Here is a 12130-nt window from a genome sequence, read left to right as displayed (position 1 = left end):
TAAATGACTCGTTCATTAATCGGTGGTGGGGGAGATTTGCCGTCCGAGGGAGGCGCGGGGCTCCGGGCGGCTGCGAAACAGATGTCTGCAAATAAAGCCGTGAGATCCAAAGTGAACGGTGGGCGACTTCTCCTTCCTGACCCCGGGTCTCGCCCGCGGCGGCCTCGCCTAGCGACGAGGTTTGGTCCTCCTCGGCCACCGCCGTTTTGGCGGGACGGCGGCCGACTGCGCCCCCTCGCCCCACGCTTGGCTGTTGTCCCGGCGGCCGTCGCTTCCGCTCTGTGTCGCCCGCCAATGGCTGCGGCGGCGCGGCGGGCGGCGGCCAATCAGCGTGAAGAGCGGGTGGAGAGCGGCGCGCGCGGGTGGCGGCGGCGGCCATGAAGCGGCGGCGCGGGGCGCCCCCGGAGCCGGGGTGCCTGCAGGCCTGGGCCGCCGAGAGCCAGGCCCTGGCCGGCCGCTGGCGGGTGCGACGGGTCCCCTTCCCCCCCTCCTCCCCGTTCCCTGAGCCCCGGGGCTGCCCGCTCTGCGGCCGTGCGGCCTCCGGTGCCGGTTGCCATGGGAACGCCGCTGCCCGGGGTAGGCCGCAGCCTGCTCGTCGGCCGCGGGAGGGGAAGGGAAGGGGTGCCGCGGCCCGGGCTGGCCTCGTCGCCAGGCCGGCGGGTGAGTGTCTCCCTTGCAGGCAGCACGGTGCTCGGGGCCCGGCGGAGCGGCGGCGCGGGAGGTGCGTCAGCAGCGAGGCGGCTTCGGGGAGCTGCTCCTGAGGATGCGGGGTGAGTGGCGGCCCGGTGGGCTGGGGCCGCCCTGCCCCGTGCCTTTCCTTCACCCTCCCTCCCGCTGCCGTCCTGGACCCGAAGTACATGGGGGTGGAAGCACCGGTTCGCGGGCTCTAGTGTTTACCGGGCTGCAGCTCCGGTATCCCAGTGCTGGAAACAAACTTCTGAAGGGAGAGGGTGTGAAACGTTCCTAAGCTGAACTGGGCCTGCAAAGGGATTAAGGCCCAGCCCCGACGTCTACCTAGTCTTGCTGGGGGATGTGGGCAGAACTTTGCGGTTTCTGGAAAAAATGCAGCAACCTTTGTCCTGGAAAGCTGGGAAAGGGGCTCCCTGCCACTACTGTGGTATAGAAGAAGCCTGATGCAAGGGAGAGGGAGAGAGACACAGCGTGGGGAAACCTGTGCAAAAGGGTGGATGGGTATGGGAAGCGCGTAGACTGTTGCTGCTGTTTTGGGAGAGCTGAAAGGTCTCACTCAGTCCTGGAGGACTGCAGCACCTAGATAGCTGGGAATGGATGTCTAGAGCAGTGTCGGCACCTGGAGAGGTGTCACCTGCTGTCTCTCTAGGTGCTGCAGTTCCTAAGCTGTTAAATCTCACCACAACAATGAAAAAAATACTTGACAGGACACTTCTGCTGTCACAAAGCTGGGTAATGATGCCTTAGTGTGGATGGTTGTTGGATTTTTCCTAGCCACCTCAATTTCTTTTTGGGTTGGCTGTGATCACAGGGCTGCCGGCTGCCCTCCCCACCCTGCCTCTGGAGCTTACCGTCCTCTACAACTCCCTGCTTTTTACTATGGGAGCATCTGACTCTGCCATCAAAGGAGAAGCAGAAGGAATACGCCAGGGGCTCCTCAGGGGTAAGGAGATCATTCTCTGTACGGGGGCTCCTCGGGGCAAGGAGAGCGTTCTCTGTGCTTTGGAGATGTGCGGTGACTGGCCAGAGGTGGGGGGGCTGTGAGCAGGGAAGCCTGGCTCTGCTGGGAAGGGCAGGAGGTGAGGCGGCTTGCAGCCAGGGACGATGCGCAGCTGCTTGGCTGTCTGCCTGCTGCTGCCTGCAGGGATAGGCCAGACTTTAAGGGAAATGAGAGTTTTCAAGGCATAAGGTGCCTAATCTCTAGCAAAGTTTTAGTGGCAGTAGAAAATGAGTGTTTTCTTCAATTATCATAGAATCATTTAGGTTGGAAAAGACCTTTAAGATCACCAAGTCCAACAGTAAACACAACCCTGCTAAGTCCACCACTAAACCAAGTCCCTAAGCACCTCATCCACACGTCTTTTAAATACCTCCAGGGATGGTTAGTCAACCACCTCCCTGGACAGCCTGTTCCAATGTCTGACGACCCTTTCAAGTGAAGAAATTTTTCCTAATATCCAGTCTAAACCTCCCCTGGCGCAATTTGCGGCTGTTTCCTCTTGCTGTATCACTTGGGAGAAGAGACCAGCACCCACCTCTCTGCAACCTTCTTTCAGGTAGTTGTAGAGAGCGAGAAGGTCTCCCCTCAGCCTCCTCTTCTCCAGACTGAACAACCCCAGCTCCTTCAGCTGCTCCTCATAAGACTTGTGCTCCAGACCCCTCACCAGCTTCGTCGCCCTTCTCTGGACATGCCCCAGCACCTCAATGTCCTTCTTGTAGTGAGGGGCCCAAAACTGAACACAGGATTCGAGGTGCAGCCTCACCAGTGCCAAGTACAAGGACACGATCACCTCCCTGCTTCTGCTGGCCACACCATTTCTGATACAGGCCAGGATGTCATTGGCCTTCTTGGCCACCTGGGCACACTGCCGGCTCATCTTCAGCTGCCTGTCAACCAGCACCCCCAGGTCCTTTTCTGTGGGGCAGCTTTCCAGCCACTCGTCCCCAAGCCTGTAGCGTTGCATGGGGTTGTTGTGACCCAAGTGTAGGACCCGGCACTTGGCCTTGTTGAACCTCATACAATTGGCCTGAGCCCATCGATCCAACCTGTCCAGATCCCTCTGCAGAGCCTTCCGACCCTCCAGCAGATCAACACTCCCACCCAACTTGGTGTTGTCTGCAAATGTACTGAGGGAGCACTCGATCCCCTCATCCAGATCATTGATAAAGATATTAAACAAGACCAGTCCCAGTACCGAGCCCTGGGGAACACCACTTGTGACCGGCCACCAACTGGATTTAACTCCATTCACCACAACCCTTTGGACCCGGCCATCCAGCCGTTTTTTTACCCAGCGAAGAGTGCACCCATCCAAGCCATGAGCAGTCAGTTTCTCCAGGAGAATGCTGTGGGAAACAGTGTCAAAGGCTTTACTAAAGTCTAGATAAACTATATCCACAGCCTTTCCCTCATCCACTAAATGGGTCACCTTGTCATAGAAGGAGATCAGGTTAGTCAGGCAGGACCTGCCTTTCATAAACCCATGCTGACTGGGCCTGATCACGTGTTTGTCCCGTATGTGCCGTGTGATGGCACTCTGGATGTTCTGCTCCATAATCTTCCCCCGCACCGAGGTCAGGCTGACAGGCCTGTAGTTCCCTGGATCCTCCTTCTGGTGCTTCTTGAAGGCCCTTCCTGAAGATGGGCATTACATTTGCTAACTTCCAGTCCACTGGGACCTCCCCGGTTAGCCAAGACTGCTGGTAGATGATGGAACGTGGCTGGTGAGCACTTCCACCAGCTCCCTCAGTATCCTTGGGTGGATCCCATCTGGTCCCATAGACTTGTGGGTGTCTAAGTGGTGTAGCTGGTTGCTAACCATTTCCCCTTGGATTGTGGGGGCTTCATTCTGCTCCCCGTCCCTGTGGTGTGCTGGCTTCAAAGAAAGCTCACTGAAATAGGCTGCAGGTCAGAGGGGAATCTGTAGTGTTGGCAAATGCTTGCCTGGGGGCAAGTGACCTCAGGAAGACTTGGCAGAACTGGAGTCGTAGGTGTAGCTCTGAACCGTGTGTTGTCTCCTGAGCATGCCGCTGTTAACTCCACTGTCTGAGAGGTTGGTTTCCTTGCCACTGAGGCCAGGCAAGCCCTGTAACCCCATTCCTTCCCTCACTACGAGGAACCTGTCCTTGCTTGAGGCTTTCTCTCCCTCTTGGGAGGATGTCTGTTACAGGACACCAACCTGTTGTCTCATGGCTGGGGATTTTTTTTGTTTGTTTTTTCAGTTCTGGAGGCTTGTGGGGCCTGCGGGCAGGATCTTAGCACTGAGGAGCTGTGGCAGAAGGTGCTGCAGGAGGTAACTGTGGAGGAGCTGCAGGCACCTTTGCACCGACTGGGGGCCCTGCAAGCAGCGTGGTGGCTGGCAGCCAGCCGCCTGGGAAGCACTGCCAGCCTCTTCCGCCTTCTGAGCAACGCTGAGGTAACTGGGCGCAGGCAGATGCTGCGCAGCTCCTGGTTACCTGCACCAGAGTATCTGCGCAGATACAAATACCCACTGGTTTGCTAAAGGAGGCAGAGCTGCCATAAATACTGTGTTTGTCGTAAACCCCACTCTGCAAAAAGTTGCTGTGGCATTTGGAGACCTGAACCCATCAGCGCTGCCCAGTCAGCGTGAGTAATCCTCTCCCGGGCGTCCCAGCGTAGCCTAATGGCCCTGAGTGTGTTAATGAGTCCCAGAATATCTCCTGCCTGTCGGGGCCCTGGACCTCAAGGTGTGAGACAGGAGACTTGTGCAGGCTGGAAGGGGGCTGGAGGTGGACTTGCAGCCTCTCTAGGGAGCAAGCTGTGAGCGGTGGGATGCAGAGGAACCGTCCCTGCTGATTGTGAGGCTGCTGAGGGGTCCCACCTTTTTGAATGCCCTCCTACAGCACTTGGATCTGCCTTGCCAGGAGCCCCTCAAGGTGCACGTCACTCTGAGGTGGGGAGGCACTGCTGTGGGCCAGGCAGGAATCACTGCAGCGAGGGGGTTGTAGTTGAAGTGAGGGGGTGGTAGGACATTGCTCCCCAGCACAGAGAGCACTGTGGAAGGATTTGGTGGGACCTCTGTTTTCACGTACCCTGGGATCAGTGTTTCTTGCTTCCCTTCAGCATTCCCTGCTCTCTCTCCCCTGTGTATTCACAGGGCCGGGGAAGAGCTCGCTGCAGTGAGGGGGAGAACGAACTCCTCTACCTGCTCAAGACATGGCGAGTACCAGCTGAGGGGGCCTCCCTGCCCCTTGTACAGAGCGATGAGGACTTGAAAGAGATCCTCTGCACTGCAGCAGCCTTCCTGCAAGGTTTGTGTGGAGGAGGTACTCATGCCAGCACAGCCTCTCACTGTTCTCCCATCCCAGGGCCCCCTCTCCCTGCCCTTATCCTGGTTTTTCTTCCCAAGCAAACCGGCCCTTGAGGTTTTCTGGGCTGTTCCTTTGGAAGAGGGTCTGGGCTGAGCCTCCGGGTCTCAACTTTGCCATTCAGTATCCAAAGAGCTTCTCTGCTTTCTCCCCTGCTAAGCCTTTCTCTGCACTGTCACAGGGTTCTTCTGCCTGTCTGTGGCTTTAGGTAGGTGTCTGGGCCCCACAGTGATCTTGTATAAAGCAGAAGGCTGGCAGGGGACTTAGGAGGATTTTCCTTTCTTCTGTCTGTCTTTTGGCACCCGCCTTGTTGCAAGCACATTGTTCCCGTCGGATTACAGTGCTGCAAGTCCCACGCAAAGCTGTTGTGCAGCTTTGTAGCCTGGTGTCACAACAGGTGATTGATCTCATCTGACTGCTGCATTTTGTCCTGCTTGTGGTTTTCCTTAGCTCACTGTCTTGACAACCCCAGCAGCTCCGGGGGCAGCCAGCACTGCCTCGCCATGCTCAGGCTGACGTGGGGCCTTCCTACGAGGAGGGAGGGCAGGAGCTCCTGTCCACAGACCTCTCAAAAGCCTCTAGGGTGGCGATAGCACTTCCAGCGGGGAGGTGGCAGATGTGAATGTGATGTAGGCATGTGAGAGCGGCCTCAGAGGGAAGCTTGAAACGGGGATTGAAAGAAAAGCAAATACCATTAGTGATAAATATTAATGAATTAATATCCCAAAGCATCCTGCTGGGACATGGCCCAGATGTGCTGGAAAAAGTCTTTCTGAGATTCTGCGTGTGCTTTCCCCATCCGCACTGCCGTTGCTGTGGATGAATGCGCAGGTGGACCTGCCCAGCACCTACCTCTGCCCTTGTTCTGGGCCAGGGCAGGCATCTCGGTATCTGGGCTTGGAAGCTGCTATTATTTCTGCTAGACGTTTCCATCGGGTGGCTTGTTCTCTTGCAACACCATCAAAGCAAAGATAGCAGCTTGGCACCCTCCTGCTGTGCATCACTGGGTGCAGAGGGGATCAGGCAGGTCCCTACGGCACTGGGAAGAAAAGGCCACGTACACTTGTTTGGGGACCAGGTGGGGCGGCAAGGAGAGATGCAAAGCTAAGGTGTTGAGTCTGTCCTAGGTCTGAAGGAGCTGGAGGCTGGGAACTTCCTTGCTGCCCTCTCCCTCTTCCAAGAGGCCGCGGGAGGATTCTGCTCCAAGAGGGTCCTGGCCCAGATCTACACCTGCATCGGCTGCTGCGCTCAGCGAATGGTAATGGCCAGGTCCCTTCCCTCTCAGTGGGGAGGGGCGAAACACAGCCTAGAGCAGGGTGGGAAGGCTCAGGCTGATGTCCATGCTGCCTCTGCGTGGTTCTAGGCTGCTGCAGGAAGGCAAGGTCTTGAGCAGAAGTTGCCTTTGTGGCCCCAGCCTCCTTGGAGAGCTGCAAAATCCAGGCAGGGCTTTTATCTGATCACAAAGGGTTGCTGCAGAGAGAGAAGCTCAAAAACCAGTGCAAGGAGGGTTGCCTTTGGCTAAAGTGCTGCCCTTGCTTAGTGGGGATTGCTGGGGAAGCAGAGCAAGGGTCTGGATCCCGCTGAACAGTAAAGATGTCAACAAGATGTCCTTGCAACATGCACCTTTTCCCATCTACCTAGGGCAAGCCTCAGACAGCTCTTCAGCACCTGAAACGGGCCCTCCAGGTAGACTTTCAGTGCCTTCCTGCCCTGTCCCACGCGGCAGCAGTGTACCATGAGCTGGGGGAGACCGAGGCGGAGCTGCAGGCCCTGGCTCTGCTCTACGAGGTTCGTCTGCTTCCTGTAGTTCTGAGTTGATTTTTGCCCAGCAGAGTCTACGCAGAGCTTCAAGCAGGCTCTTGCCTTCTGGGGGGCTGTTGACCCTGGAGGCATCCTCAAAGCAGACTACAGCGATCCAGCCATGGTGCTGCCTTTAGCAGTGGGCAGGAAAGAGCCCAGTGAAGTCTGAAATTCCTGCTCCGCACCTGGCTGTTGGATGTGGCAGGACCTTTGGGTCCCAGTTCATGTTCTTGGTGGCTTGGGAGAAGAGGTTACATTCTTATGTCAGACAGTAGCAGTCTCTTAAGAAAGTCTCTAATAGCAACAAGGCCTTTAAAAGGCAGATTGTGGCTGTGAGGGGGTGTGTATTAGCCATAGCAACCTTCGTCTGCCTGGGAGGAGCAGGTCACAGCAGTAGACACCAAGTTAGCTCTTCAGCTGTTTGAAATCCGTAAGATACAAACACAGCTATGGAGAGGGATCTCTCTCATTACAAATGGCCTAAGATCTGGTCTAACTAGGTCTGCGGCTGCAATGGAAGATGGTGTTCCAGGCGGCTGAACTGAAAACCTGAGGTGATCTGGGTGACCTTGCACATCTTCTGATGCTGCCTGGCAAGCAGAAGTCTGCCTATCCCTGTGTGATCCTGGTCGCTTCTCCTGGAAGCAGCTGTGCTGTATCAAACAAGAACAGCATAGCTGTGCTTATGAAGTGCAGTGCTCCTGCTTGTCTGGGTGCATCTCCAGATGCCAGAAGTGGCAAGTGATTGCAGCTGCTCGGGACTTGACCAGCGTTGTGTTGATCATATTTTCTGTTTCTGTTTCACAGGCTCTGGAAAAAAACCCTCCAGCAGCTGCTTCCTCTAGTCCATATTTCCTAATCCGAACAGAGCTCCTTATCCAGACACCAATACTAGCTTCTCTCCTTCGCCATCACCACCCCTCTGAAGTGAAGTACCTGCTGGCACAGCGGTGTCTCCAGGACGGGAGGTAACAGCCCCTCTGGTCTGCTTGCAACATGCTGCTTGTTTGGGCTCTGCGGTTTTCTCTGTGCTCCTGGAAATCATCCAGTACAGTACTGCTGTTGTAGATCTGCTCAGGTCACAGGTATCGTGACCAGAGTGAGTGCGGTGCAGGGAGAGCCTGTGGGCTGGTGATCCAGGTTCCACCTGGCTGTTGGCACTTCTTGGGGTCTCCCTGCTCCTTCCACCACATGTCCTGTCCCCATTGCAGGGTGGCCGATGCAGTGGAACATTACCTGGATTTTCTGGCTCTGCTTCAGGAGGGGCTGCAGCAGCAGGTGGGTATCTTGGTGAAGAGCTTCCCTGGTAACTTGGTAGCTGAGGTTTGGATCCCCATTCCAAGGCCTGGGCCCAGGCATCACCCCTGGACTCCCAGTTTTAGTGTGAGGTGAGGCTCCAGGTTCAGTTTGAGATGTGAAGAAAACAAGCTGGGGGCTGGCATCTCTGACCTGCGGCATGTCTGCCTTTGGATTCACACCAGAAACCAGTTGCCACTGCTGTTTGGAGAAACAGCTTCCCTTTCCCCATGGGGAGCAGCTGTCAGCCTGGTTTTGGATGTCCTTCACTTCAATAGTAGGGATTTGCCACCTTGACTCTGCTGAGCTGTTAGTGCTTCACAGCTTCTGCCTCCTTTTTGCTGGGCAGCAGCTCTGAGCTCCGAGTAGGCATGGGGTCATTCTGCTGAGTGCTCTGCAGTTCTGCGTCTGAGCCCTGCCACCTCTTTTGCTACCCAGGTGCCTCTAGACGGTGGCTCAGCTCTGCCCAGGATCCCCGAGGTGTTCCTGGAAGCAGCGTCTGCCTTGGAGCAGGCTGGGAGGCACGAGGATGCGATAACCATGTGCGAGGAGGTCATCAGCCGGACGACAGACCTGATCCCACGGATGTTACAAGTGGAGGAGAGGTTGGAGCAGCCGGAGTGCCCATCACCAGGGGCAGGGCTGGCGGGTGGAATCCTGTCCCAGAAGAAGGAGAGTCTGTGTTGCCTCACCTGGAGAGCAGCTGGATACCTGCACCAGGGCTGGGCGTGGGCCACGCTGGGAGAGAGCAAGGAGGCCGTAACGCAATTCAGCAGGTGACGCAGGGAGAAGGGGCCTCCCAGCAGGCAGCAACAGCTGGTGGGGACCAGAGCAGGACGTGGCATGGGGACTGGCCTGACAACTTGCAGCTGATTTCCCAGCCCGAGGCTGGTATGGAAGCTCCTCTGTCCTCCCACCCACAGGTGCCTCAGCGATCTCTTGCGAGTCCAGCTTTCTGGGTCTGGCGTCAAACCGACAGGTAGGACGCTGCACAGCTGGGACCCGTGCGGGGCCTGGCTGGGTTGGGATTTGCGTGCTTGGCAGTGGTGGGTACAGGAGCAAGGCGCCGGGCCCAATGTCACCTCTGGCAGAAGGCACTTGTCCCAATGTGCTGAGCTCTGTGCCATGCTGGAGCCTCTGAATGGACTGGCTGGTTTGGCTGGAGCAGGGTGTGGCCTTGGCTCTGCCTCCTTCCCTGCTGCCTAGGTGAGAGTTAAATGTGTTGTGAACCGGGAAGCTTCTCAAATCCAGATTTCAGGGAAGAGATCTGTACCTATTGTGCAGATGGGCAGCTACAGGCCAGCCTGCTGCCGAGGTCCTTGTTCACCCCAGCCGTGTAACGTACCAAGCTCTTGGCGTTCTTCGCTCTCACCCTCTGCCGCCTCCTGGCCTCTCCCATCCTGGTGGAGAGGCTGAGTTCTGCCACTGGGGGCTCAGGGAGCTGGAAGATGAGCAACCCAAATATATGTTCAGCCTATTCTGACTGCTAACCTGGCTCAGCCTGCTGGGATGAAGGAGGGAATGTCTGGAGGACGCTGCCTCCAGGTCTGTGTGTCTTTCCATGCCAGAGAGTCTCCTGCCAGAAGTGGAGGTGCTCCAGAAGATCAGGTTGCTTTCTCTCATCGGGAGGGGCGCACAGTTCCTGGAGCTGGGGAGGCACAAGGAAGCTTTGTTGGATTTCCAGCACGGTTTGCAAATCTCGCCAGGTAAGAGGCCCATACTGGTGAGGAAGAGAGGTGATTTCCACAGATTTTGTCCTCAGCTGCTTTGCTGTCTTCAGCAGAGAGGTCTTTTGCTTTAGACCACGCTTACTTGGTTATCAAGGATTACAGTAGGGCTACTAGCAATGTTACGTACTTGAGATGCTTCTCTGGGGCCTGGTCAGCTCACTGCCCTGGAGAAGCAGGCCAAAACTGTTGTGAGAGGAGCATATCAGAACTTAGCCCACAACCTGTGCCCTGAGACAGCTTGGAAATTTCTTTTCTTCCTGACCAAACCCCAGCTTGGTACAGCTGGTGTTCTCCCAGAGAGGGTCTGCTTTCCCAGAACAGAAGCTGGACTCTCGCTTCATCCCAGGAAGCAGCGTGTCCATGCCTGGTGGTCCAGAGGCCGAGTACAGAGGCCTGTCAGGGCAGAGGGGAGCAGAGCGGGGAGCCGTACATGTCTGAAGCACAGCCGAGGCATGGCTAGTGCTGCTCCCAGGGGTGACCCTGTTCAGTGCTGACACGCTGCAGGGGCGTGAGCTTCGCCAGGATCTGCCAAACCTGCTGGTCCCAGTCCTGACCGAGGCTCCCTCCCTTTGGGGGTGCAGACCTGCCTGCAAGGAAAACCCCAACCTGTGTCCAAACAGAGGCGTGGCTGGCTGTGCCACAGGGCTGATGCCATCTGCCTTGGCTGCCGGCCCCAGAGTTAATTAGAGCCTGTGACACAGCTGGGACGGTCTCCTCCCCATTACACCACCTCTCCTCATGCTCACCTCCCTCATCTGGTGTCTAAGCTTTTGCAATGCCCTGCAACCCACAGCAGCGCTGGGGATCTGCTCCTCCCCTGCTAAGGGCTGAATCCCCCTTTGTGTCTTGCAGGTGACCCAGCTGCTGCCTCCTACCTGGTGCAGGCCTTGTGGAAACTGAACCGAAAGCAGGAGGCGGCTGCGCACTGGCAGAAGTTCTCCCAGAGCCCCGCTGGGGACGATAGGCAGCAGGAAGGACAGGGAAGGTGTGTAAAGAGATGGGTGGTATCTTAGCTGGCCACGCACGAGAGCTCCAGCAGTGCAGCCCATGTTTCAGGCTGTGCGGACAACGTAGCTCAGCTCCTGCTAGCCTGCACCCGCAGCTCAGATGTGTCTGAGGAGCTTCCCCCCATGTCCATGCTGAGAGACCACAGGCTGTGGCTCTGCAGGGGCTCCCCAGGGCACAAAAGATCTGACACGGAGCGAAATGGGAGGTCAGAGGCGGGCAGCAGAGCTGGGGGCTCTGCACAGTGCACAGGGAGTGAACTTCTTAGTCAGACCATGGCAAGGGAATGCTGCAGTCCTTGCTGCTGCAACGATCCCTTCTCTTTCAGGCCCTTCCCTTTGTACCTGGTTCCGTGTCTGAAGCAGGCGATGTTCCCACACAGTGAATCTCTTGCCAGAAGCATACAAGATTATCTCGGGACCACAAGCCGGGACCCCTTGAGCTAACCTGGTCAGTCTCTCCATCCCCACCTGCTGAAGTCTCCCCGGACCGGGCTGGCATGAGGCCTTTACAGGCTCCTCCAAGACTCAGAATTACTCTTGGATAAAGCTGGATTCCTAAAGAACTGAAACAGAATAGATAAACTTTTTTTAATAAAAGCCTCAGCTCTATTTAGTTTTAAGTTTTTCTGCGCCCTTTTTCCAGAGCAAACCTTTGCAGTCATGGCCTTGACGCTGCCTGGAGCTGCTGTGAGCCTGTGGGCTGTGCCTTGGGTGCATGGGAGATCAAGGGCAGAGACACCCTCCTTCCTTTGAAGATGGCATTGCTCTTCTGTATCCATCGGGGCCAGATCTGCGCTACCCCTGGAGTGGAGCTGGTGCCATAGCCGGTCGGTCTTATAAAGCACAGGGCCAGCAGATTGTCTGTCCCACTTGTGCCTTGTATTCTGGCTTTTCACTCAGTCACCTTCGTTCGGAGCCCAGAGGAGGGGTTTTGGCTGAAGCACTCAGCGCGGAGGCCTGACTTCCACCGCGCTGCACCAGCCGGGGACGGCGGCAGGGTTGAGACCCGCGTGTCCCCTGCGTGGCTCTGGGCCCCTTTCTGTGGGGGCAGTGGTGAAGGGGAACCTGCTCCTGCCCCACGTGTGGTGTGGCTAATTTTGGGTCACACCACCACGTAAGGTGAGCCTTTGGCAAGCCTTGCCTCCCACCAGAGGGGGGAAAGGGTTGGGGGCAGCCAGGCAGAGGGTGAACTGGGAGAGAAGGAGCAGGACCTGACAAAGCCCCGGAGAAGCGAGGCAGGAGCTGCTGCCGCCTCCCCTGAACGCCAGCGGGGCAGAG

The 12130-nt window shown here is 56.9% G+C and overlaps 1 protein-coding gene across 1 annotated transcript; it reads left to right on the top strand.

Annotated features, from left to right (window-relative positions):
* The first annotated feature begins 377 nt into the window (after positions 1–377).
* Positions 378–11402, top strand: FANCG (FA complementation group G). The gene is made up of 14 exons (XM_059833961.1): positions 378–464; positions 680–770; positions 1502–1633; positions 3913–4106; positions 4809–4962; positions 6147–6277; positions 6661–6807; positions 7627–7787; positions 8031–8097; positions 8554–8891; positions 9039–9094; positions 9684–9821; positions 10698–10830; positions 11179–11402. Exons 1-14 carry the CDS (start codon positions 378–380, stop codon positions 11294–11296), a joined length of 1947 nt encoding a protein of 648 aa, XP_059689944.1. The 3' UTR covers positions 11297–11402.
* Positions 11403–12130: the final 728 nt, after the last annotated feature.

Source organism: Gavia stellata, chromosome Z (genome assembly GCF_030936135.1).
Source record: "Gavia stellata isolate bGavSte3 chromosome Z, bGavSte3.hap2, whole genome shotgun sequence".
In the NCBI taxonomy this organism is placed as follows: Eukaryota; Metazoa; Chordata; class Aves; order Gaviiformes; family Gaviidae; genus Gavia; species Gavia stellata.
This window is presented reverse-complemented; position numbering and strand designations above follow the sequence as displayed.